Source organism: Macaca thibetana, chromosome 17 (genome assembly GCF_024542745.1).
Source record: "Macaca thibetana thibetana isolate TM-01 chromosome 17, ASM2454274v1, whole genome shotgun sequence".
In the NCBI taxonomy this organism is placed as follows: Eukaryota; Metazoa; Chordata; class Mammalia; order Primates; family Cercopithecidae; genus Macaca; species Macaca thibetana.
In genome coordinates this window covers 77,992,598-78,019,197 of record NC_065594.1, presented here as the reverse complement: position 1 = coordinate 78,019,197, position 26,600 = coordinate 77,992,598, and the positions used below count along the sequence as shown (strand labels likewise).

General features: G+C 43.9%; 2 protein-coding genes across 3 annotated transcripts in view; one reads left to right on the top strand and one right to left on the bottom strand.

The window, feature by feature from the left end:
- Positions 1-26,600, bottom strand: part of FARP1 (FERM, ARH/RhoGEF and pleckstrin domain protein 1) — a 461,133-nt gene that overhangs the window by 265,393 nt on the left and 169,140 nt on the right. The gene's annotated exons all lie outside the window — the stretch shown is intronic.
- Positions 3,711-6,099, top strand: RNF113B (ring finger protein 113B). Its single transcript, XM_050765998.1, has one exon. The coding sequence runs from the start codon at positions 4,126-4,128 to the stop codon at positions 5,140-5,142; it is 1,017 nt and encodes a 338-aa protein (XP_050621955.1). The 5' UTR covers positions 3,711-4,125; the 3' UTR covers positions 5,143-6,099.

The window sequence follows — 26,600 nt, the reverse complement described above, 5'->3', positions numbered from 1 at the left end:
TGTGATTGCGCCACTACACTCCAGCCTGGGTGACAGTGAGACTCTCTCTCAAAAAAATTAATTAATTAATTAATTAATATTATTTCTAAACGGTAAGATTTAGGGTGAGGTTTTTCATTTCTTCTTTTTACTTTTTTGTATTTTTTTTTGTAATAAAAATGTATCACTTCTTCCCAAACAAGTCACTTTTTAATGATAAAGAACAACCTTATCATTACTACCTAAGAAATTGACTTTATTGCTTTTGCTCTTCTTCATTGCTGCCAGCCAGGCAAAAATCTAAACCTAAGTCTATTCACTTATTATTTTTCCTTTTATTCCCCACTTCACAGGGGATAAAACTGAAATCCAGGGTAGTTAAGTCATTTGCTCTACGTCACAGAGCCAGGATGTGACCTCAGACAGTCAAGCTTCATAACATGTGAGCTGACAGAATTATTCAAGTTCATTTGGTTCATCCCAATTTTTTCCTTCACTTAGTAGGTACATGTGGTCCTAAACCAGCAGGGAGAAGTGCTATCTGCAATGAAATGGCCATACTCACGCATGTCTGGTGAATGTACATACAATACAACTCTTTCAGAAAGCAGTAAGAGCGAAATTCTGTCTTAAAAAAAAAAAAAAAAAAAGAAAGTTGAAAATGCTTAAACTCTAATTCTGTAGGAATCAAACCTAAGAAAACAAATGTAAAGACAGGGAAAGGTATATAAATGAGGGAACACATAATCTAACAACAGAGTATTAGGACAATAATGCATGATAGAATCATACAATTGATCATTATGCAGGTATTAAAATGCACATTATGGAGAAATACTAAGGAACAGGGGAAAATACTTATCAAGTGAAGACAGCTCACTAACATTCCTCATTCAACACAGCGGACTGCACTCAGGCATTCAGCCCTATTCCCTCCCAAAATCCCACTAAAATGATAAACATTACTTTACAAAGGCAGATTCCCACCAAAGGAGCCAGAAGAAAGACACACCAGAGAAAACAAGAACATCAACAATATTTTAGAAGAAAGACAGTGAACTGAAAAATATCAACTAACTTGGAAGAAGGCTGAAACTGAAGGCTGCAGAGGGAGATGACAAGCAGCAGCACGCCAATTTCAAGACAAATCCCAGGAACAGCCAGAATCACATACCACTGGAAACAGATATGGCTCCACACAAGAAGACTGGCTGAGAATGTGAAAAATTTCTGATATGGTTTGGATGTTTGCTCCCTCCAAATCTCATGCTGAAATGTGATTAGTGTTGGAGGTGGGGCCTAGTGGGAGGTGACTGGATCATGGGGGTGGATCCCTCATGAGTGCTTTAGCACCATTCCCTGGGTGATAAGTGAGATCTTGTTCTGAGTTCACGATCTGGTTGTTTAGAAGTGTGTGGCCCCTCCCCACTCTCATTCCCACTCTTGCCATGTGACACAGTCTGCTCCCTCTTTGCCTTCCACTATGATCAACTGGAAGCTTACTGAGGCCATCAACCAGAAGCAGATACCAATGCCATGCTGCTTGTACAGCTTATAGAACTATAAGTCAATTAATCCTCTTTTCTTTATAAATTACCTAGCCTCAGGCATTCCTTTATAGCAATGCAAAACTAACACAATCTCCCACCACAGGCAGCCAGGCACCTACCCTTTCCCCAGCCTGGCAGAAGCAGGAGATATCTCTTCTGTGGAGGCTGAATCCGAGAGGACCTATGCTTAAAGGGCCCGGGAACAACCAAAGGTGGGAATCAGATGCTGTACTGAAAATGAGGGATTAAGTCAAAGTTTATACCCCAAATTATAAGGCCTTCCCTTCCCAGCCCACTTCTACAGCTCTTATCATAGAATTCTGGCAGCAAAGATCACACCCCACAGTGGAATGTGAGATAAGTCTTCTCTGTAGAAACTCAGAACCCAGCAGAAAAGACCTATGGACACTGATATGGTTTAGCTGTGTCCCCACCCAAATCTCATCTTGAATGGTAGCTCCCATAATTCCCTTGTGTTGTGGGAGGGACCCAATTATCAGAGATAATTGAATCATGGGGGCAGTTTCCCCCATACTGTTCCTGTGGTAGTGAATAAATCCCATGAGATCGGAAGGTTTTATAAGGGGAAACCCCTTTCCCTTGGTTCTCATTCTCTTGTCTTGCCTGCCCCCATGGGAGACGTGCTTTTCACCTTCCGCCATGGATTATGAGGCCTCCCCTGTCACATGGAAATGTAAGTCCATTAAACCTCTTTCTTTTGTAAACTGCCCAGTCTCAGGTGTGTCTTTATCAGCAGCGTGAAAACAGACTAATACGGACACCAACATCTAGGGGTCCCCAAGAAAAAAGACGGTTTCCAACTGAATCACACAAAGGACAGTCCGGTGTATAAGTCTGACAATACCAGTGCATTCCAGCCAGCTTTTAGGCACCTCACTCTTAAGTATAAACAGCTGGAGATAACCAAGTATTTTAGACAAGCTTCCAACATGAAAGATGGGATCTAACAGTTGAAGAAAAATCTAGAATTACTATCCCAAGAGGAAACTGACAAATGACGAATTATTCTTTACACTGTAAGCTTATTCATCACATTTCCTCCAACTGAGGATGCCTTGGTGTCTAGGAAGGGAGACCCACACAACTTCTCTCTCAACCCACAGTAGCCAGTGTTTTGGGGGCACTACAAGGGAGCTGAATCTCATCTTCCATTCTAGTAAGTAAAGAGATAGAACCTAAATTAGAAAAAGAAATTGCATGTAACACTTTATGGCATGCACTGACTAAATAAGAACTGAAATCCATTTACATTATATAAATGAATTATTTCACAACTTGAAGATAAACTCAAGAAAAAAAGGGTTGAAAATATTTGAAGGCCGGCTGCGGTGACTCACGCCTGTGATACCAACAATTTGGGAGGCTGAGGTGGACGGATCACCTGAGATCAGGAGTTCCAGACCAGCCTGGTCAACATGGTGAAACCCTGTTGCTACTAAAAACAGAAAAGTTAGCTGGGTGTGGTGGCACACGCCTGTAATCCCAGCTACTCAGCAGGCTGAGGCAGGAGAATTGCTTGAACCTGGAAGGCAGAGGTTGCACTGAGCCGAGATCGTGTAACTGCATTCCAGCCTGGGCGACAGAGCGAGACTTTCTCAAAAAAAAAAAAAAAATTGAAAATGATTTTCTTAGGTACGAGGAATTGGCGTGTGCAGGGGCCAGGCAGGGGACAGCCGATTTCCAGTACAATAAGTGCTTGATGATATTTTTTTAAATGTTTACATGTGTTACTTTTATTTCAAAATGAAGCCGGCTACGCAACCACAAGTGCAGCGTGATATGACAGTCTTTTAATAAAGGCTAGATGAAAAGAAGACACACGAAAGTGTTGACGTGGTTATCTTTGAGGGGAGGCATTATAGGCGTCTTACTTTTTGCTTGCATCTTTTTGTTTTTGTTTTCTGCACTGCGCATGTTGCTTTTAAATACACATTTCAAGCGCCTGTGTTTTAGGATGAGCACCACGGGTTCGCTACGGTCTGGATTGATTCCACCCGTGGCCTTTCAGGAATCTGTGGAGAAATGAGTGTGCACCGAGGGAGCTGAGGAGCAAGTGAAGATGACTCTCTCAAGGAATCCATCTGAGGGCCAGGAGACAGATCAAGGGAGGGAAAGAGGGCAGATGCAGGCTTTTTTTTTTTTTTTTTTTTTTTTTTTGAGACTGGGTCTCGCTCTGTCACCTAGGCTAGGCTGGAGTACAGTGGCGTGGTCCTGGCTCACTGTAACCTCTGCCTCCTGGGTTCAAGTGATTCTCCTGCCTCAGCCTCCCAAGTAGCTGGGACTTCAGGTGCCCACCACCACACCCAGGTAATTTTTATATTTTTAGTAAGGACGCCACGTTGGCCAGGCTGGTCTTGAACTGCTGACCTCGGGTGACTCTCCCACCTCAGCCTCCTAAAGTGCTGGGATTACAGGCGTGAGCCACCGCGACTGGCCTAGGAGAAGCTTTTCTTTTACTTGCTTTTGCTTTTCAGGACTGGGAGGGCCCACGCCCCACGTGCAGTGACACAAGGGTGACGCAAGGGCGACGCAAGGGCGACGCACGCCACGGCCGTTTGGAGCCTGAGACTCAAACATGGCAGCACCACCTTCTCCAGGAAGGACGGCCGACCAGGCAGACCAGGTATGCACCTTCCTCTTCAAAAAGCCTGGGCGGAAAGGGGCTGCAGGCCTCAGAAAGCGCCCGGCCTGCGACTCCGAGCATGGAGATAGCAGCGGCAGCGGGGACGACGGCGACGCAGTGGCTCGGCCCCCGCGGGTGGCACCGAGGCCCCGGGGCCTCCACAGCTGTCAGAAGGCGGCGGCTCACAGCGACCGGAGGGGCGAGGAGGCAGCGCCTGAGAGCCTCGGCATAGTGTACAGGTCCACCCGCTCGGCGAAGCCTGTGGGGCCGGAAGACATGGGGGCCACCGCTGACTTCGAGCGGGACACCGAGAAGGAGCACCATACGCAGACCATCTTCAAGCGCAGCCAGCGGGTCCAGGAGGCATTGTGGGGCCGGGAGCACGACCAGATCTACCGGGGAATCAACAGCTACCCGAGGTACCTGAAGCCCAGGGACACGTCCATGGGCAACGCCTTCTCGGGGATGGCGAGGAAGGGCCCCATCCGTGCGCCCGGGCACCTGCGCGCCACTGTGCGCTGGGATTACCAGCCCGACATCTGCAAGGACTACAAGGAGACCGGTTTCTGCGGCTTCGGGGACAGCTGCAAATTCCTCCACGACCGTTCCGATTACAAACACGGGTGGGAGATTGAACGGGAGCTTGAAGAGGGTCGCTACGGTATCTGCCAGGATGAAAACCATGAAGTAGAAAGCGAGGAAGAGGAAATACCATTCAGGTGTTTTATATGTCGCCAGGCCTTCCAAAACCCAGTCGTCACCAAGTGCAGGCATTACTTCTGCGAAAGCTGCGCGCTGGAGCATTTCCGGGCCACCCCGCGCTGCTACATCTGTGACCAGTCAACCGGTGGCATCTTTAACCCCGCCAAAGAACTGATGGCAAAACTGCAAAAGCTTCGGGTTGCGGAAGGTGGGAGCAATTCCCATTTCACAGAAGACCCAGGTGAGGGTCCAATTCCCATGGCTTAGGTTTCCCATAATTCTCACATTTAAAAATAAATTGTGGTGTTCTTTTAAAAGAACAACAAAAAGAGATGAGAAAGACTCAAGTCTGTTTGGACACTGGGGAGAAGCAGCCTGTTGAATAAGATGAGAGAGATGACAGTCTTCCTGCAATCCCACGCCTGAGTATGTAACCAAAAGAATTGAAATCCGGATCTCAGAGGTATTTGCACTCCCATGTTCACTGCAGTATTATTTGCAAAAGCCAAGAGGTGTAAACAACCCAAGTGTCCATGGATGGATGAATGGACAAACAAAATGTGATACATACACACAATGGAATGCTATTAAGCCTTAACAGGAAGGAAATCCTTTTAAAGATTTAAATGGATCCTTTTAAGGATCACATGCTACAACTTGAATGAACCTTGAAGACGACACTGTGCTAAGTGCAAAAAAGACAAATATACTGTATGATTTTTCACTGAGGTAACTAGAGTTGTCAAAATCACATAAAAAGAGTCGAATGGTGATTGCCAGGAGCTAGAAAGAGCGGGAGTGGGGAGCTGTCGTTTTAATGGGTACAGAGTTTGAGTTTTGCTAGATGAAAACTTTATACAACTCTGTTACACATCAATATGTATATAGTTAATATGAGTGAACACTTAAAATGGTTAAAGGTACCTTTTATGTTTTGTACTATAATTTTTTTTTTCAAAAAAGCTAAGAGATACCAGAGAAGGAAAGAATGATGGAACCAAGACTGGGAGGGAGTGGAGGGGATGGGGTTCAAGATCTAGCAAAAGAGCAAATAAAGTATATCAGTTAAGAACCAAGGAGGAGAGGAGTTGACAGAAGAATATCCACGCTGAAGTTTGGTTGATTTTGTTTGGCTGATGTTAACATCCTCTCACTTAAAATGGCAACATATTCTTCTCCCAAGACAAATACCAACAGATCCACCCTGGGTTCCTCACAAGGAACTGACACAGATTATGTAAATTTTCATGAGAGCCTATCTCATATCTCAACTTTGGCTGTGAATTCCTTGAAGACTGAAACCATGTCTCATATACTTCCTGTTTTTTAATGGCCAACAGGTAGCTCAATAAAAAGTTAGTGAAAAGTCAGTCAAACCAAGCTACCTAGCAGTCGGCTATCCAAGCACCTGCTGCAGAGCGAACTTCAGCAAAACTTTCCATTTGATTTTGACCTTGAACCACACCCATCCACCCACCCACCGCCATGGCCAGGTTCCAGGCAAAAGCAGAGCAGTAGTTGAGGGCACAGATCCAGGAGCGAGATAGGATTCAAGTCATGGTTCTACCACTTATAGCTGCATGACCTTGGGTATGTTACTTTACTTCTCTGTGCCTCAGTTTCCTCATACGTAGTAGTATCTATCTCACAGGGTTGTTTTGAAGCAAAAACTAACATATTTAGAACAGTGCCTGACATATAGTATGTGCTGTAAACATATTGATTATTATAATTCGAGCAGGGAAAATGGCAGCTTGATAGTCGACAAGGCAGACAGTTCAAGTGCCCCATAAAAGTGAGCCATTAATTCTGGCATTTCACATAGAGCTTTCTCTAAGAATTGTCCTTGCCAAAGCTCACAACACAAAGCTTGTGTACAATGACTTACTGGGCCCTCCCCCTAAGTCCCTCCGTTTTTGTCAGTTCTGTCAAAGGGCTATTTTATTCACTTTCAAGCCTTCCAAAAACATTTGGAACCTGCATAAAAGAAGAAATATGAAACTTTCAGGCACTCCGAAGCAGAAACTCTAAGCTCTGGCTCCAGCATTTTCCTCGCAAGGCTCACTTGAGTTTCTTTACAATGCTTCATGTGTGTTTTAGACCCCCTCATAGACGATGGACTCAGCTACACTTGTGAACCTTGTCAATAAGTGCTCCAAGTCACCAACCTTTTGAAAACATTCCAAATATGCACTAAGATATATAGTTCTTATTCCATTTTTTAAATGACAGAATAACGTTCATGATCGATCATTTGCAAAATTAAGCAGAAAGGCGATCATTGGTAAGCATTGCTGAATTTGGCAGTTTGGTTTACTAACAGAGTGAGTAAACAAAAGCTGCTAGCATTTTGGCCGATTTCCTTCCAGTCTTTTCTCTGTGTGTTTTTCATATTAACGTATGAAATAAACATTCTGGAGTTGGAAGGAAAGAAGCAAGCAGGACCGCAGGGAGTGCACACGTTCCCTGGGAGCTGAGTCCTTCCCATCACCACACTCCAAGGTCACAACGCTGGAGCGACCCCTCACAGACTTTTGCTGAAATAGCAGAGAACAGGGATGAGGACAATCTCCCATCAGCACCACACCACCTTACACAGCACACTGCTGGGGAAGTGAAGAGCAGTGTGGGGCCAGCTGGCTTTCAAAGTTAGCACCGTGGTTACCGGCACTTTATCCTGTCTGGATCGGTCCTACCACATCACACCCCAACCCCTATCCTTCCTGTCAAAAGAACACATCAGCCAGGCTGCAGTTGAGCAACAACTGACTTGACCTTTTTTCTGTTCACTGAAGGCACACCTAATGGTCAGTAAGTCCTTCTGAATCAACATGAGCAACGTGAGAAAAATCTGGCAAAACCAAACAATGCTTTGATGTTTTCATTAATTTGCTGGACTTACGGAGGCAGCTCCAGTCCCTCTCCCCATGACTGCGAGTTTCTGGTTAGGCCCTTCTGAAATCCTGAAAATGCTTCACAGGCCTGCATTCCAAAGTCACAAACCCCCTAGGATTCCAAAGACTCCAGGCAGAGGCAAAAACCTAGAGTACATGAAAATCAAAGCCTGAAGACATTTTACCCAGATTGATTAATATCCTGAAATATACAAAATTCCTTCTAAGGAGTTTTCATAAGTACCACCTAAAATTGAAGAAAACAGGAACATTTTGTTGTTTACTTTTTCTGTGTGCCAACTGCCCATAAAAATTCCTCTCCTGTTTTGCAAGGACAGAACTCTCAAGAACAAATGACCTAATTAAACCTGAGATTTCCTGGCTGAGAGCTATGTATAAAGCTGAAATGCACTGAAATGATGCTGAATTTGAAAAGAGCTCTATGCCAAACTGATTCAGTGAATTAGGTTTGCCTTTTTGTAAGTACATATCCAATGCTGGAACTAAAAAACATGAGAATGATAGACATCCTTAACTACTTTTATTTATGAAGCAACCAGAACGCGTATTTCCCCACTTATCTACTGTACATTTTTCAAAATGTGATTATACCGCACTACAAATGCATCTTTTTGGCACATTTCAATGGTCTGCCTTTGCTATTGGGCTGTTGCCATTGCAGTACAATAACATGGATCTGCTGTCTCTCATCCTAGCTTTCAGAAATGTGCTAAGTTATCTCACACTCTCCACGGGCTCTAGACTCCCACTCCCACTGATTTGCACAGATGTTCAAGGCGAAAGAATTCTTTTTTCCTTTAAACGAATGTCAAGGGCCTAGCAAAATCCTGTACTAAGAAATGCAGAAGTCAGCACTCTGGAAAAGCTGGTTATTAACTCACTTCCTTCTCTCCCCAGCTTCTTCACTTCCAAAAAATAAATATGGAAACTATAACACTTGCCCAAGGTCTAAAAGAAACCAGGAAGCGGGCAGGTTAAGGGCTAACAGGTAACTTTTCTCTGCTCCTGTCTGTTAAGGAACTGTTCGCTTCATAGCTGAGCATTTTAAGGGTGCTATGCTAGAGGCAGCTCTGTGATTTTCATTCTTTTGGCTACAACCCCTGGGGAGATGAGGTCATGGGGAAATTCCAAGGGGGTCAAGGAGACCAGAAACCTAGCTGGTCACATAACTGCTCAGTGGCACTGCCGGAGACCAGTCCCGGTCGCCGTGCCAACCCCCATGACGCCCTATTTTCAGAGCCTTGCTGGTCCTGCCAGTTTCTCCTGCCTTCCAAGCACTCTGTGCCGACAGCCACCAAGACCTCCCTAAGCAGCAGAAATGAAATCAGTCACCACACCCTGGTGTCTGCAGGACTCCCATGGAGAAAAGTCTCATTCACGGCTAATCAGAACTAGAATTCTCATCCTTTTTCCCACCCCGCCCAACAAACAGCAGAGCACAGAAAAAGAACAGCCGATTTCCATGGCCCTGCATTGCCGGTGACATCTTCTCTTTGTTACCATCCAGAAGAGAACTGCTGCACTGATGTGAGGCTGGAAGACACCCCCAGAGCGCCACAACATCTGCAGTTAGACTTAAAACCAAACATCAGGCTGAATGTGATTTTCTGTGTGATAGGGAAGAAAATGAGATAGAGAAATGTGACCCAGCGCATGCACAGATACATGCAGGGGCACAAGTCTGAATGGTCAATTCAAAAATGTCATTCACACTCTCAGACGAGTTCAGAGGCTACCTCATTGATGGGGAGGGGGATTTTAAATAAGTCATATAAATTAGACTAATCTGTGAATATCTGACTGAATCTGCACCCTTAGAAAATAACAATTTTGCATAATTTTTAACAATGCAGCTCTGGTATGATTACTGCTATTACAGTGAATTTTTAAATCATCTTATTTTATACCTTGGTAAAATAAAATGGACTTCCAGTTGAACGTGGCAGATTAACCACATGCCTGCATCAACACCAAAAATCCTATAAAAATGACAGTAACTATACTTTAAGAGGACTATAGCAGCAGGAACAAGATCAGATACAACATTCTACTGACTTGTGGGTGATGGAAAGCAAGAGAGAGGTCTGTGATGATTTGTATCATAAGTGATCCTCAGAGAATTCCAACAAAATAGTCCAAAGCCCAGGAGGCTCACACTGAATGGGAGGGAGAAGGGTGTGGGAAACAGAGGGTGCAAGTCACTATACGAAGAGGCTAGACCTTTGCACCCAGGAACCCTCTCCCACCTACCCAAACCCCAAAAAAGTTTATTACCCAAGGACATTGAACCAGGAAAATTAGAAACTCACATACTCCAGGCACAATGACAAAGAGGGTGTGTGTAATTCAGGGCTGAAAATGAGGCACGAGGTGTTGGGAACTGAGGAAGAATCAGTCTACTTACTGTACCAGGGAACCCCCACAGTCCCCTTCTTTCATCCTGCTTCCAGAATAGCTTATCCAGGTTTGTCCCAGGCAGGGCTGGTGGAATTATTCTCAGGACCATCTCAACGAGCACATATACTGATATTTGAGGGCTTCCTTTGACAAAAAAGACCAGTTGTTGCTTCATCATTTTAAAGAAAAATCAGCAATTGACACATCCACAGGCACAAAAATTCCAACCTGATTTTAAGTACCTTGGATCTGCCAAAGATCAGTAAACATTCAAGGAAAGCCTGCAAAATGAAAGTCAGATCCAAAACAAAGAGAAGGAAAGAAAGCCTTCTAAAAACACGTAGACGGCCAGGTGCGGTGGCTCACACCTGTAATTCCAGCACTTTGGGAGGCTGAGGTGGGCAGATCACTTGAGGTCAGGAGTTCGAGACCAGCCTGGCCAACATGGTAAAACCCTGTCTCTATACTAAAAATACAAAAATTAGGCCAGGTGTGGTGGCTTACGGCTGTAATCCCAGCACTTTGGGAGGCTGAGGCGGGCAGATCACAAGGTCAGGAGATGGAGACTATCCTGGCTAACACGGCGAAACCCCATCTCTGCTAAAAATACAACAAATTAGCCGGGCATGGTGGCACACACTTGTAGTCCCAGCTACTCGAGAGGTGGAGGCCACAGTGAGCCAAGATCGCGCCATTGCACTCCAGCCTGAGTGACAGAGCGAGACTCTGTCTCAAAAAACAAACAAACAAACAAAAATTAGCCAGGCATGGTGGTGCGTGCCTGTAATTCTAGCTGTTTGGGAGGGGAGGTGGGAGGATTGCTTGAACATAGGAGGCGGAGGTTGCAATGATCCAAGATCACGCCACTGCACTCCAGCCTGGGTGACAGAGTAAGACTCTGTCTCAAAAAAAAAAAAAAAAAAAAAATGCAGACATTCTAGGGAGCAGAAGAAAATGTTTTAAAATCTAGACTATTCCCCGAGAGAATAAGAATCTCTTCCACAATACAAGAAGAGATGCTATGAAGAAAGGTCAACAGTTCCCCAAAACTGACAATATGGATAATTGAAAGTTGTATTTCTATTGTTAAAGATTAATTTGAAGAGATCTCATAGAAAGTAAAGCAAAACGTAACTAGATGGAAAATTTTAAAGGTAGGAAAGTAGAGAATCTTCCTAAAGCCCTAATAAATAATAGGAAGTTTTTTTTTAAATAATTTTTTTTTAACTTAGGAAATATCTCAGACTGATGGACGACGGTTTCCAGACTAAATGGAGAAAGCAAAATGCCCAGCATAAATAATTTTAAAAGGATCTACACGGAGATACATGACAGAAGTTGTGACACTTTTAAATCTTCTTAAGATTCTAAAATGTTCCAGAGAGAACAAGAAAAAATTAAATCAAACACAAAGTATGTTAGAAGACAACAGAGCAGTATCTTCAAAATTTCAAGGACAGCAGTTTCCATTTTTAATTCTGTATGTAGTAAAATTATCAAGGAAATCTAAGCATGCCTTAAATTTTTTTGTTATTTGTTGTTGTTCTTTCAAGAGAAGAGACAAGGTCTTGCCATGTTTCCCAGGCTGGTCTTGAACTCCTGGCCTCAAGCAATCCTCCCACCTCAGCCTTCCAAGTAGCTGGAATTACAAGCATGCACCACTGCACCCAGCAAAGATATTTTTACATGTTAAAGATTCAAAAGAAATGTAGCTCCTTGTACCTTTCTGAGAAAGCTACTGGTGTATGTGTTCTACCAAAACAATGCAGTAAGTCATGAAATGAGATGATACGGTATCCAGAAAAGAGCGTGTCCAAGAAAGGAGAAGAGTAAAGGCAAGGCCCTAAATGATGGTTGTGAACTAGGCCTAGAGTACAACCCTTTCAGATAGAAGCTGAAGGATAGGGGTGCTACAGAAGGTGAAGCACCAGGAAAAAGGGTGATGGGGGAACTGAATGGCTATATATGGCTTAGAGATCAGTACAAATTAGCTGAGAGAAAACTGATAGGTCGGTTCAAGTTATTAGCATTGGATACGTAGAAAAATCAAATTTTAAAAAATGAATTATCTCAACAACAACAACAACAAAAACACAGTTTTTGAAGAAAACTATCAGAGTGCATTATCTGGCTCAGCAGTGAACATGTCCACACAGTCATAATGACATACACACCAACACTGAGTTAAACGAAGACTGTACTGCGAACCACATTGGGTGAGTGCAGTAGGGGTTGAGAGCTGATCCCCCCTGCCCACAGCAGGAAGTATAGGACACCTGAACATTTCAACTACTTCTTAAACAGCCTGTCAGCTTAAGATCCTGTTTTCTGATCTTCTATCAAATCCACAAGGTCTCAAAGCATTTATCACTCCACACACTTTGGGAAGGGCTCCACCAGAATGAAGGGAACACAAACACACAGAGAGAGAAAGAGAGAGAGAGAAATCAGAAGACAAGCTCCAGGAAACAGATTTCAAGAAAGAGAAGCAAAGGGGATGACTAGGGTCATGGGGAGATCCCTGAAGCTGTCCAGGACAGAGATCCTACATAACGTGATAGAGGAAAGGGAGACCACCACCCCCCCCGCAGATTACAGTGGGGGAGATCTCACTGGACTGATCAGGCCAGTGAGAAACCTGGCCCAGGCTGAAGACTTCTGGACAAGGGTCTCTCAAGGATGAAACAGGATATCTAATGATCCGATTAATCTGAAGAGACTAAAAGGCGATTTAGGCAACAGGTGAGAGTTTCAGAATCAATTAGATAAGTACGTGGAAAATGAAGCAAAGGAAAAGCAAGATAACTATTAACTCCTCGGAAAACAAAACTAGGCAACAAAGGAAAATTAGTTATGGTATATACATGAGCCACAAAGCTCATGACGCAATTCAGCTGTGAATAGTCATAGCAAGGTCGATTACAACAGCATGGCACCAAATCTTTTTTTTTTTTTTTTTTTTTTTTTTTTGAGACGGGGTCTCACTCTGTCACGCAGGCTGGAGTGCAGTGTTGCAATCTTGGCTCACTGTAAGCTCCGTCTCCCAGGTTCACACCATTCTCCCGCCTCAGCCTCCCAAGTAGCTAGGACTACAGACGTCTGCCACCTCACCCAGCTAGTTTTTTGTATTTTTAGTAGAGATGGGTTTCACCATGTTAGCCAGGATGGTCTCGATCTCCTAACCTCGTGATCCACCTTCCTCAGCCTCCCAAAGTGCTGGGATTATAGGCATGAGCCACCGCGCTTGGCCAGCATGGCACCAAATCTAATCTACTGGAAGGCTCTTTATTCTTGTATAGCTGTGCATCATTACTACTGATTATTATTAGAAAAAATAAAATTAGATCCCAATATTACTTGAGTAAATGTAGATTTTTTTTAATGAACCATAAAGTTCTAGAAGACAATAAAAGATTTTTTAAAACTGCAGCCAGGCGCGGTGGCTCATGCTTGTAATTTTAGCACTTTGGGAGGCTGAGGCTGGCAGCTCACTTGAGGTCAGAAGTTTGAGACCAGCCTGGCCAACACAGTGAAACCCTAGCTCTGCTAAAAATACAAAAATTAGCTGGGCATGGTGGTGGACACCTATAATCTCAGCTACAAGGGAGGCTGAGGCAGGAGAATCACTTGAACCAGGGAGGCGGAAGCTGCAGTGAGCTGAGATCACACCACTGCACTCCAGCCTGGGTGACAGAGTGAGAGAGTGAGACTCTGTTTCCAAAAAAAAAAAAGTAAAACTGTTCTCAAATTGCAGATCTCTCTAAGCATGACCTAAATGCTACATGCCATAAGGGGAAAAAACTAAAAAAGTGCAAAGCCAAAAACAAACTAGGAAAAAGTACTTGAATTACATATTATAAAGGGCTGATTTTCTCCATATACAAAGGAACGCCTATAAATCAATAAGAATTCTCCACATATAAAGGAAGGAAGTCCTATAAATCAGTAAAAAAAATATTTGCAACTTCATGGAAAATTGGGCAAGGGACAGGAAGAGGGAGTAGAAGGATGGTCAAGAAAATACAAATGGCTTGTCAAGTTGTCAACATTTGAAAATGTATTCAACTACAACGAGTAGTAAGAAAAGTGCAAAATGACAATTAAGAAAAACTGGGCCGGGTGTGGTGGCACATGCCTGTAATCCCAGAACTTTGGGAGTCCGAGGCAGGCAAACTGCCTGAGTCCAGAAGTTCAAGATCAGCCTGGGCAACATGGCAAAACCCAATTTCTACTAAAAATACAAAAAAATTAGCCAGGCGTGGTAGTGCATGCCTGTAGTCTCAGCTTCTTAGGAGGCTGAAGTGGGTCGATCCCTTAAGCGCAGGGAAGTCAAGGCTGCAGTGAACCATGATCATGACACTGTACTTCAGCCAGAGTGACAGAGCGAGACCCTGTCTCAAAAAAAAAAAAAAGAAAGAAAGAAAGAAAGAAAGAAAAGAAAAACTGGCATCTCGCTGATCAGATTAGGACAGGTGAAAATATTTGCCATCACTGTGGGTTTCGGGTTGGGGAGAAATGGCCTAAACACAGTGATTAAGAGCCAACAACAGATCCAGACTGCATGGGTTCAAATCTCTGTTCTGCTTTACTGGAAGTGAGCCTTGGGCAAGTTACTTCATCTCTCCTGCCTCGGTTTCCTCATCAGCAAAACTGTGATAATGATAATACCTCTCCCCTACAGGTAGTTTTGGGGATTAAACAATATTTGTAAAACATTTGATATAGTTTCTAGCACAAAGTAAGCACCATATGCAAGTTCATAAAACAAATGAATGGTTATAAGCTGTGGAGGACAATATGGCAATATCTATGTATATTAAACACAAATACAGCCTTTGACCACTGATCCTACTCCTAGGATTTTATATTTCAGGTATCAACAATCTTCAGTGCAGCATCGTTTAGACCAGCAAAATATTCAGAACAACCTAGATGTCTATCGATAGGGAAAATTTTTACAGATTATTTAACGGTACCCCTCTGTTTATACGCTGATAAAAAGAATGAGGCCAATCTGTATGTACTAATATGAAACCATCTTTGGAATGTATTAAACTGAAGAGAACAAGCACAACACCATATTTAGGGTATGCTGCTATTCGTGCTAAATGTCTATGCATAAAAGACTTCTGGGCTGGGCGCAGTGGCTCACGCCTGTAATCCCAGCACTTTGGGAGGCCAAAGCAGGCGGATCACCTGAGATCAGGAGTTCAAGACGAGCCTGGCCAACATGGCAAAACCCCATCTCTATTAAAAATACAAAAAAATTAGCCAGGCGTGGTGGTGTGTGCCTGTAATCCCAACTACTCTGGAGGCTGAGGCAGAAGAATTGCTTGAACCTGGGAAGCAGAGGTTTCAGTGACCCGAGATCGCGCCACTGCACTCCAGCCTGCGTGATAGAGCGAGACTCTGTCTCAATTTAAAAAAAAAAAAAAAAACTTCTGGAATTTTTTTTTTTTAAATGATGAGAGATTATCATATTAAGGCCTTACCAGGTTTGTTTTAATGCGAAAGAATTACTAATGATGCTGAAGTGTTGGGAAAAGTCTTTTTTAAATAGAGTAAACTTTCCCCTGTAAGTTTTCATTATTTGTGTAACAAATTTTTTCCCACGGCCTTCTGTTAAAACAAACTTCAGACTGACAAAGGTCAAACTGTCCTGAACTCTGAATTAGTGGGGTTTAAAACTCAAGGCATGTCTATCTTTGGGCACAGAAGAGCACTCACAATATCTTCAATAGTTACAATCTGCCTCAAAACACTGACATTTCTCCTCAAAAACTGTTTCATTTCTTTTAATATCAGCATAACATGCCAAGTTACAGTATGATTTTAAATTACTTAAAGAAAAAGGAGACCAACGAAGCAATCATCACGTCATTCACTTTGGACAATTTTTTTTTTTTTTTTTTGAGACAAAGTCTTGCTCTGTCACCCAGGCTGGAGTGCAATGGCGCAATCTCAGCTCACTGCAACCTCTGCCTCCCAGGTTCAAGTGATTCTCTTGCCTCAGCCTCCAGAGTAGCTGGGATTACAGGTGCACACCACCACACTCAGCTAAATTTTTGTATTTTTAGTAGAGACAGGGTTTTGCCATGTTGACCAAGTTGGTCTTTAACTCCTGACCTCAAGTGATCCACCTGCCTCAGCTTCCCAAAGGTTTGGGATTACAGGCGCACACCAACACACTCAGCTAATTTTTGTATTTTTAGTAGAGATGGGCTTTCACCATGTTGACCAGGCTGGTCTCGAACTCCTGACCTCAAGTGATCCACCCACCTCGGCCTCCCAAGGTGCTGGGATTATAGGTGTGAGCCACTGCAGCCGACGCACTTGGGACAATTCTAACTGACAAACCTCTCAACCTGCCAGACCATGGCTCAATTTCAGAGATCTTCCCCCTCACACATATTTACACATTAGATGGTGGAGGAGGAAGCCAGAACAACAATGAAAAATGTTATGTAATTCTTAAATCAATTAAGAATATCAGCTTGTTTTGTATTAAACAAAAATCTAAGTTCTCTGAAAGACGTCTCTCATTGGGTTCACAGCAGTAGGTAAAGATGCATACAAATGAAGGCCACAGATGGTGTCGCTTTGTTGTTTAATCAAATACAAATCAAAAGAATCTAAGCCAAGGGATTCAATTAGAAAGAATTAAAAGGCTTTTGAGCATAAACCACCAAGAGCAACCCAGACTCTCTGACTCTTTCAAAGTAGAACTAAAATGTCCTAGTTTCAGACTAGAACTAAAATGTCCTTTCCCACATTCTCAAGAGTTCCTGAAATGCTGCCCTGTGGCTATCAGGTAAACAGAGTCCAGATGTTCTGTCACCCACCATATGGTGAAAACAAATGCCACGCCCCCAAAACTGACTAAGGTGGCCCGTAAATTAACAAACGGAGGCAAACTATCCATATGCCAATTTCCTGGGCCTTTCTGTCCTTTGTTTCCTGCACAATCTTACATGCTATTAGGTAAACCCTTCCTTAAAAGTAAGGCATTCGCAGGACTTGGTGCCAACAGGATTATTCATGGAGGTACAGTCAAGCAATCAGGCAATTACAATTCAGCTAAAGAAGGATAATCTTGAAGTATTTAGAAAAGGTCATGCTGGCCGGGTGCGGTGGCTCACGCCTGTAATCCCAGCACTTTGGGAGGCCGAGGCAGGTGGATCACCTGAGGTCAAGAGTTCAAAACCAGCCTGGTCAACATGGTAAAACCCCATCTCTACTAAAAATACAAAAATTAGCCAGGCGTGGTGGCAGGGGCCTGTAATCCCAGCTACTCGGGAGGCTTAGTCAGGAGAATCACTTGAATCTAGGAGGCAGAGGTTGCAGTGAGCTGAGATGGCGCCATTGCACTCCAGCCTGGGCAAAAAGAGCGAAACTCCATCTCTAAAAAAAAAAAAAAAAAAAGAAAAGGCCATGCTAATTTATAAGCCACTAATGTATGATACCATACTACCAAGTAGGTATTTTTGATTGCTTGAAATCTGGGAGGCAGAAGTTGCAGTGAGCCTAGATCACGCCACTACACTCCAGCCAAGGTTACAGAGTGAGATCCCATCTCAAAAAAAAAAAAAAAAAAAAATTGATTTTCCTAAATGGCTATTTGGGATTTGAAGGGGAGGGGTAATTTTTGTTTTAATGTTTAACTTTTATTTTAGGTTCAGGGCGTATGTGCAGATTTGTTACATGGGTAAACACATGTCACAGGGGTTTAACAGACTATTTTGTCATCCAGGTACTAAGCCTAGTACCCAAGAGTTATTTGTTCTGCTCCTCTCCCTCCTGCCACCCTTCTCCCTCAAGTAGGCCCCAGTGTCTGTCGTTCCCCTCTGAGTGTCCATGAATTCTCATCATTTAATGGCCACTTATAAGTGACAACATGCAGTATTTGCTTTTCTGTTCCTGCGTTAGTTTGCTAAGGACAATGGCTTCCAGTTCCATCTATGCTCCTGCAAAGGACATGATTTTGTTCCTTTTTATGGCTGCATGGTGTTCCATGGTGTATATGTGCCACATTTCCTTTATTCAATCTGTCACTGGTGGGAATTTAGGTTGCTTCCGTGTGTTTGCTATTGTGAACGGTGCTGCAATGAACAGTCGCGTGCCTATGTCCTTATGGTAGAATGGCTTATATTTTGGGGGGTATATACCCAGCAATGAGACTGCTCAGTTGAATGGTAGTTCTGTTTTTTTGCTCTCTGAGGAATCATACCACACTGCTTTCCACAACGGTTGAACTAATTTACACTCTGACCAACAGTGCATAGGCATTCCCTATTCTCCACAACCTCGCGCCAGCAACCTAAATGGGTATTTGTTTTTAAGATCTTGTAGCTCCAGACTTGCAAGGTGCCTCAGCCACTCCTAGAATATTGTTAGAGCATTTCTAACTTTACCAGAGGCTAACAGGCCTGGATGAGAGAGACAGAAACAATCTAGAAGTCAAAGGATGGGTAAAGTAGATAAACAGTGTCTGACAACTAAGATCATAAATGTATATTTGCCACCCATTTGTGACTATAAATTCAGGCTTTTACAGACCATGGGAGCCAAACAGCTGGTGAGGTCAGACCAGGTTTGAAAGGTTCAAGGTAAGTTTATCCAGAAACCCCAAGAGGGTTTCTTCAACAAAGATTTAATGAGCACCTACTACAGAACATGCCCTGAGCTAGGAATAGCTGCACAGACAAAAAAATAAGCCAGAACTGTTGGTACACAAGGAAAAGATTCTCTTCTGCACATCAATGAGAAGGCAGACCTTGTCAGTTCTTGCCTACCCACCACCTTAGAAATCTGTCCTACGCCACTCAGAAACTCCACACTTGTACGCAGGCATGGCACACAGGAGTAGTAACTGATTCATCTCACTTAAGTGTCTCCCCTGACACTTAAGACTTTTCTGGAAACATTCCCACTACAGTTCTATTTTCTAACCCATGAAGAACACTTTTGATAGAAAGTGAATCCCAAACCCCCTCCCCCAAGTGCCAGTGAGAAAAAAGTCAAGTGATAAAAGAGACAGGAAGAGCCAGGCACAGTGGTTGACCTGTAATCCCAGCACTTTGGGAGGCTAAGAGGAGAGGATTGCTTGAGGTCATTTTGAGACCAGCCTGGGGAAGATAGCAAGACTCCCATCCCTACAAAAAATTCCAAAAATTAGCCAGAAGTGACAGCCCGCACCTGTAGTCCCAGCTACTTGAGAGGCTGAGGTGGGTGGATCACCTGGGCCTAGGAGGTTGAGGCTTCAGTGAGTTATGATCACACCGCTGCACTACAGCCCTGGTGACAGAATGAGTCCCTGCCTGGAAAGAAAGGGAGAAAGAAGGAAGGAAGGAAAAATGGGGGGCAGGGGTGGGAGAGGGAGAGAGGGAACGAAAGAAAGAGAGACGAGAGAAAGAAAAGAAAGAAAGAGAGAGAAAAGAAGGTAGAGACTTCATAGCCCCTAAAGCCTTCTATACACATTCTGGGAATTTGATCTGCATAATAAATATTCAAGGACTTGAAAGACATCTGGGAACCCCCTTCCCCATCATGTGAACTCAGCTGCATTCCTCAGAGAAAGGTCAACAGGAAATGACCTCAAGAGACCTTTGACTTGACCTTAATCATGTTGACTTAAAGACTACTGAAGCAGCTGAGCACAATGGCTCACGCCTGTAATCCCAACACTTTGGAAGGCCAAGGCGGGCGGATCATTCGAGGTCAGGAGTTCGAGACCAGCCTGGCTAACATGGTGAAACCCTGTTTCTACTAAAAATACAAAAAATTAGGCTGGGCACAGTGGCTCATGCCTGTAATCCCAGCACTTTGGAAGGCCAGGGCGGGCGGATCCCGAGGTCAGGAGATCGAGAGACTACCCTACTAAATATACAAAAAATTAGCCAGGCGTGGTGACGGGCACCTACTGTTCCCAGCTACTCGGGAGGCTGAGGCAGGACAATGGTGTGAACCCAGAAGGCGGAGTTTGCAGTGAGCCGAGATCGCGCCACTGCACTCCAGCCTGGGTGACAGAGCGAGACTCCATCTCAAAAAAAAAAAAAAAAAATTAGCCGGGTGTGTGGCAGGCACCTGTAATCCCAGCTACTCAGGAGGCTGAGGCAGGAGATTCGCTTGAACCTGGGAGATGGAGGTTGCACCACCAGGAGGCGGACGGGGCAGTGAGCTGAGATCGCACCATTGCACTCTAGCTTGGGCAACAAGAGCAAACCTCCATCTCAAAAAAAAAAAAATTACTGAAGCAAGATAATGGAGGGCAAAGAAATTCACAAAACATATGTATAATATATTATCAATTTGAAAAAAATACAGCATTCTCAAAAATGTAAAAATTAAGGAAACTGTGGGATATTGATGGTAGGGGAGGTTCAGGGGGAGAGCATAGGGGAATTCTAACTTCTGCTCGATTTTGCTGAGAACTTAAAACTGCTATGAATAATAAAGTCCATTTTTTAAAACTTAAGGAAAGAAAACAGGCTGGGCGCAGTGGCTCACGCCTGTTATACCAGCACTTTGGGAGGTCGAGGCAGGCGGATCACGAGGTCAGGAGATCGAGATCATCCTAGCTAACACTGTGAAACTCCGTCTCTACTAAAAATACAAAAAATTAGCCAGGCATGGTGGCAGGCGCCTGTAGTCCCAGCTACTCAGGAGGCTGAGGCAGGAGAATGGCGTGAACCCGGGAGGCGGAGTTTGCAGTGAGCCAAGATCACGCCACTGCACTCCAGTCTGTATGACAGAGCAAGACTCCATCTCAAAAAAAAGAAAAAGAAAAAAAAAAAAAAAAAAAAGAAAAAAAAAACCTTAAGGAAAGAAAACAAAATAAGGCAAATATAAGCCAGGCGTGGTGGCTCACTCCCGTACTCCCAGCGCTTTGGGAGGCCAAGTGGGTAGATCATCTGAGGTCAGGAGTTCAAGACCAGCCTGACCAAAATGGCAAAACTCTGTCTCTACTAAAAATACAAAAAAAAAAAAAAATTAGCCAGGCGTGGTGGCAGGTGCCTATAATCCCAGCTACTCAGGAGGCTGAGGCAGGAGATTCGCTTGAACCCGGGAGGTGGAGGTTGCACCACTACACTTTAGCCTAGGCAACAGAGCAAGACTCAGCCTCAAAAAAATTTTTAAATTTAAAAAAAATAAGGCAAATACGGTCAGGTGCAGTGGCTCATGCCTGTAATCCCAGCACTTTGGGAGGCCGAGGCAGGAGGATCACAAGGTCAGCGGTTCGAAACCAGCCTGACCAACATGGTGAAACCCCGTCTCTACTAAAAATACAAAAATTAGCCAGGCATGGTGGCAGACGCCTGGAATCCCAGCTACTCCGGAGGCTGAGGCAGGAGAATCACTTGAACCCAGGAGGTGGAGGTTGCAGTGAGCTGAGATCACACCACTACACTCCAGCCTGGGTGACAACAGCAAGACTCTGTCTCAAAACAAAAACAAAAACAAAAAAAAAACACAAGTAATAAAAAAAAAATCCACAATGAACAAAGCAATAAAATTTTCAATAAAGATTTAGGTCTGACCCTGATCTTGCAAGATTTGCAAGATACATCTCCTCTCACCCTCATGTGGCATACTCAGGGACACCTGTACTACAAGAAGACCCCAAACTGTGCCTCCGAGAAGAGTGTGGACTCTGGGAAAACCTGATTTCGCTTGTTAGCTGTGTGACATTGGGCATAATACCATATAGTCTAAGCCTCGGCTTCCTGTCAAATGAATACCTTCCTCATTGAATGGGCAAGTAAGAATCTATGCGACATGGTGAGCACAGTGCCTCGCATGACACTAGCACAACACTGGCCGTGGGAATAGCACCCCATCAAGCAGCACAATTCCAAGGATGGGCCAGAAGGTGCTTCCTACGCTCTTTGCCATGCTCGTTCACGCACTAGACTTTCCAGCAATTTTCAGGAAATGGGTTTTGGCAGATCACTGGGATTTCTCTACCTTGAAGATAGACTTTTCTTATTTTTCTCCTCAATCTTTAGGACGGATGAACCTTCCTGGCCCAAAATTATGCCGGGGAAAGCAAGGAATGGACCAGCTTTCCCAGCTCTCCAAGGAATGGAGGAGCCATCCTGTCTAACTTCTCCAGGTGAACAGGCAGGTGCGGCCACAAATGCCATGACACAGACAGAAGACACAACCATCTCCGCCTTTCTCAGAATTTTCTTTCCTAACAGTGAAGCATGCCATTTTTTAAATAAAAAGAATCAAACCACCAGACAGTCTCTGAGCCCCTGCAGTCCTGGCTAAATTACCTATAATCCTGAGAAAAACCAACTGTTCCCTGGCCCTGGTCCCCTGCCAAAGGCTCTGAGCCTGACCTCAAACTCACACTTTGGGGTTTATTTATGTGAGTTTGGAGTTACTCTTCTCAAATGGTACCTAGAGCCTGAGTTCATGCTTATGCTACTCTACCTCCAAAACCAAAGCATTCCACTGACCTGGACAACCTTGATCTGACAACCTTGAACTTCTGAACTACAAATAAACTCTTTGGAATAACCGTCTCCGTAAGAAGACCACCTCTCACTCAAGTATCATGTGCGCCTCTCTTCCTTTGTTATGTGCCTTTGACACACTGGAATAAGAAAATGACCTTTGGGTAGATGGTTTCAATAGTAGAGTAGGAACAGATCTGCAATGCATGTTCTGTAGCCGAAGTATGTCTCACATGACTTTTTATATGTGTGGCAGGCTTAGCTTAATCCACAGGGGAAAAAAAATTAAGGTTTTCCTTTTCATGCACTCCGAAAAAAAATAGTTTTCTCTTCTCATTGTAAATAACATGGCTTGGTAATTACAAAAGCAATAAAAATTTGTGGGAACTTTAGAAAAGACAGAGAAGTTCAAAGCAGAAAATAAAAACCACTGGGATTAATCTCATGCAAAGAAACCATAAGTAACATCCTTTTCTCAATGCATATAAGTATATGTCATGCAGAGAATTTTAAGCAAACATGCTCATCTTTTAAGCAGCAAACTAACAGTATAATCACAAAAGAAGTGGTAAGTGACCCCCCCGCCAGCCACAGGAGGGACAAGGAAGAACAGTAACTCAGAACCTCATCCTGCAGAAGTCCAGGGGAGGCTACATTTTACAAAGAAATGTACAGAAATAATTTGTGATGACGTTTACCGCTTAAGAGAGTTCATCTTAAACAGATATTGAGCACCTACTATGTTCCTGGCACTCTGCCAGACATTAAAAACGCAGATGTGTAAAATACTTAAGTAGAAGTTGCTCTAAGAGAGGAAAAACTTCCTGAGCTTCTAGCTGTGCTCTGCCAATTACACGCTGTGTGACCTTAGGCACACTTAACCTCTCTGAGCCTTCATTTCCCTCTCATGTAAAATGAGGATAAAAATCAGGGCTGTTAGAACTCAGCCTAGGACTTCAAACGTTCAGTAAATGTTAGTGCTCAAATAACCAAAATGAGTGGGGAGGAGAGTAAACACGCCAGTAAAAGCACGGAGGGTCCACACTGGCACTGGGGAGGAGACGTTAGCCTTAGGGAAGGCTTCTGGAAGGAGGCAGGCAGGGACTGGGTGAATCTCAGAGCAGAGAAGGACTTGGTGGAAGGCTGGGGCAGTGGCAGATGGGAAGATGTGACAAAGGAAGGTTCTGTGGCTTGTAGAAGGTCACCTAGACGAGCATGGGGGAGGGGGACTGATCAGAGGGAAGAGGGAAGTACAGGAGGCTGGGAAAGAAAACGGGGCTAAAACACCAGGTTTCTTCCAGCCAGGCTCATTATCAATTCCAGCAAAACAGTAACATGATTTAACACAATGATCACTTCAAAACCAAAACTTTTCTTGACTACTCAAATCAACTCAAAGGGTGCTGATTCATGCATTCTAAAACTACTTTTACAAGTGAGCATTTTCTAAAATCTCCATAAAGAGGTGGTGATGCAGTGGGGCGATCCTTCATGTCCACTCTGCAGACATGGTAAACTCATCAATAATGTCTCTCGGCGTCCTTCCGGCATGACCCAGCAGACCTCAAATTAGGTATTTCTTATTTGGGGGTATTACTGAAGACTAGATGAGGAATTTGGGTTTTGCTAATTCGGTGACTGGCTTACTCCTTGCAGGAAGGGAAAACACAAATAAAAGCATATATAGATTCTAGGCCAGGTGCAGTGGCTCATGCCTGTAATCTCAGCACTTTGGGATGCCAAGGCAGGAGGACTGCTTGAGCACAGTTCGAGGCCAGCCTGGGCAACACAGCAAAACACCGTCTTTTTAAAAAAAATAAAAATTTAAATTTAAAAAACCCAGATTCTAGTGAGGGCCAGGTACAGTGGCTCATTCTAGCACTTTGGGAGGCTGAGGCAGGAAGATTGCTTGATGCCAGGAGTTCAAGACCAGCCTGGGCAACATAGCAAGGTCCCATTTCTACACAAAATTTAAAAATTAGCCAAGCACACTGGCTCATGCCTGTAATCCCCCCACTTTGGAAAGCTGGGGTGGGAGGATCATTTGAGCCAGGAGTTCAAGGCTACAGTGAGCTATGATTATGCCACTGCATTCCAGCCTGGGAGATGGTACAAGATCTTATCTATAAAAATAAGTGAAAGAAGCTGTATGACTAAGACTTTTACTAAAAAGAACGTTATTATAATTTAATGTTTATCTTTGTTTTTATGCTTACACACAGTTCAGATTCAAAGCTTTATAGTTAAATAATACATATAACAGCTACCACGTCTTAAGTCTTTTATAAATTGCCAGAGTATGTTTTTATATCTTATCTTTCATTCTCAAAAGAAATTCCAAATGGCCAAAATTCCAAATCTTAAAAAACACTGATCACAAGGACTTTTATAATTAGTTATTTAGAATCCATTATTTGTATCATAATGGGCATTATTCAGAAGGTATTATTTTTATTTTTAAAATATAGGAGGAAACAGGGATTCAAATGAAATGACTTGCTCTAGACAACGCAACTTTTGAGAAGTAGAGCGGGGATTTGAACACAGCTACCTCAGGGTCCTGTGGCAGCCAGCTTCCAAGATAGCACTCAATGATTCTTGCCTCCTGGCATCCACACTTTTGTGTAACTGCCTCCCCTTAAGTCATGGCTGGCAGTAGGCCCAAGAATACTGTGGAATTAACAGTATATAACTTCCATGGCTGGCATATCAGCCATGGCGGGGCCAGGCACAGTGCCTCACCCCCATAATCCCAGCACTTTGGGAGGCCAAAGCGGATGACAACTTGAGCTCAGGAGTTCAAGACCAGCCTGGGCAACATTGTGAGACTCCCGTCTCTACATAGATACAAAAATTAGCCAGGTGTGGTGGTGCACACCTGTAGTCTCAGCTACTTGGGAGGCTGAAGTGGGAGGATCACTTGAGCCTGGGAGGCAGAGATTGCAATGAGCTGAGATCACACCACTGTACTCCAGCCTGGGTGACAGAGTGAGACCCTGTCTCAAAAATAAGTAAAATTAAAATTTAAAAAAAACACAGCAGCTTCGCCTTGGTTTCCTCATGGTTCACTCACTCTGGGAGAAGCTAGCCACCATGTTGTAAGGTATTCAAGCACCCTGCCTAAGGAGCTTATTGGGCTCCTTGGTAGCAGACCCCACAGTCCCAGTTGACTTTTTTTTTTTTTGAGTTTCGCTCTTGTTGCCTAGGCTGGAGTACAATGGCGCAATCTCAGCTCACCACAACCTCCGCCTCCCGGTTCAAGCGATTCTCCTGCCTCAGCCTCCGGAGTAGCTAGGATTACAGGCGTGCGTTACCACGCCCAGCTAATTTTGTATTTTTAGTAGAGATGGGGTTTCTCCATGTTGGTCAGGCTGGTCTCAAACTCCTGACCTCAGGTGATCTGCCTGCCTTGGCCTCCCAAAGTGCTGGGATTACAGGCGTGAGCCACCGCGCCCGGCCCCATTTGACTTTTCCAAAAAATAGAGATGGGGTCTTGCTATGCTGCCGAGGCTGGGAACTCCTGGGCTCAAGCGATCCTCTCCCCTCAGCCTCCTGAGTAGCTGAGACTACAGGTATGTGCCATCATGCCAAGCTCCTAGCTGACATCTTTATCGCAAACTTCCAAGCCAGAACTGTTCACTGAAGCCACTTCCAAACCCCTAATCCACAAAAACAGCAAAAGATAATCAATATTTAGCATTGTTTCAAGCCACTCAACTTTGGGTGTAATGTGTCATGCAGCGATAGATAACAAAGGCATGCCGTGGCGCCTGCATTCTTTTCTCCACCTTCACAAGGCCTTGCAGTTGCTTCGGTAATTTTATTTTTGAATGATTATCCCTATATATTCACATAGAGAATTAACAAACTAGTTACTGGAATTAAACCTACATGCCCCATCAGGTCTTTGAGATAAGCACCTACAGGACTGACATCTTATTTATTCCCACTG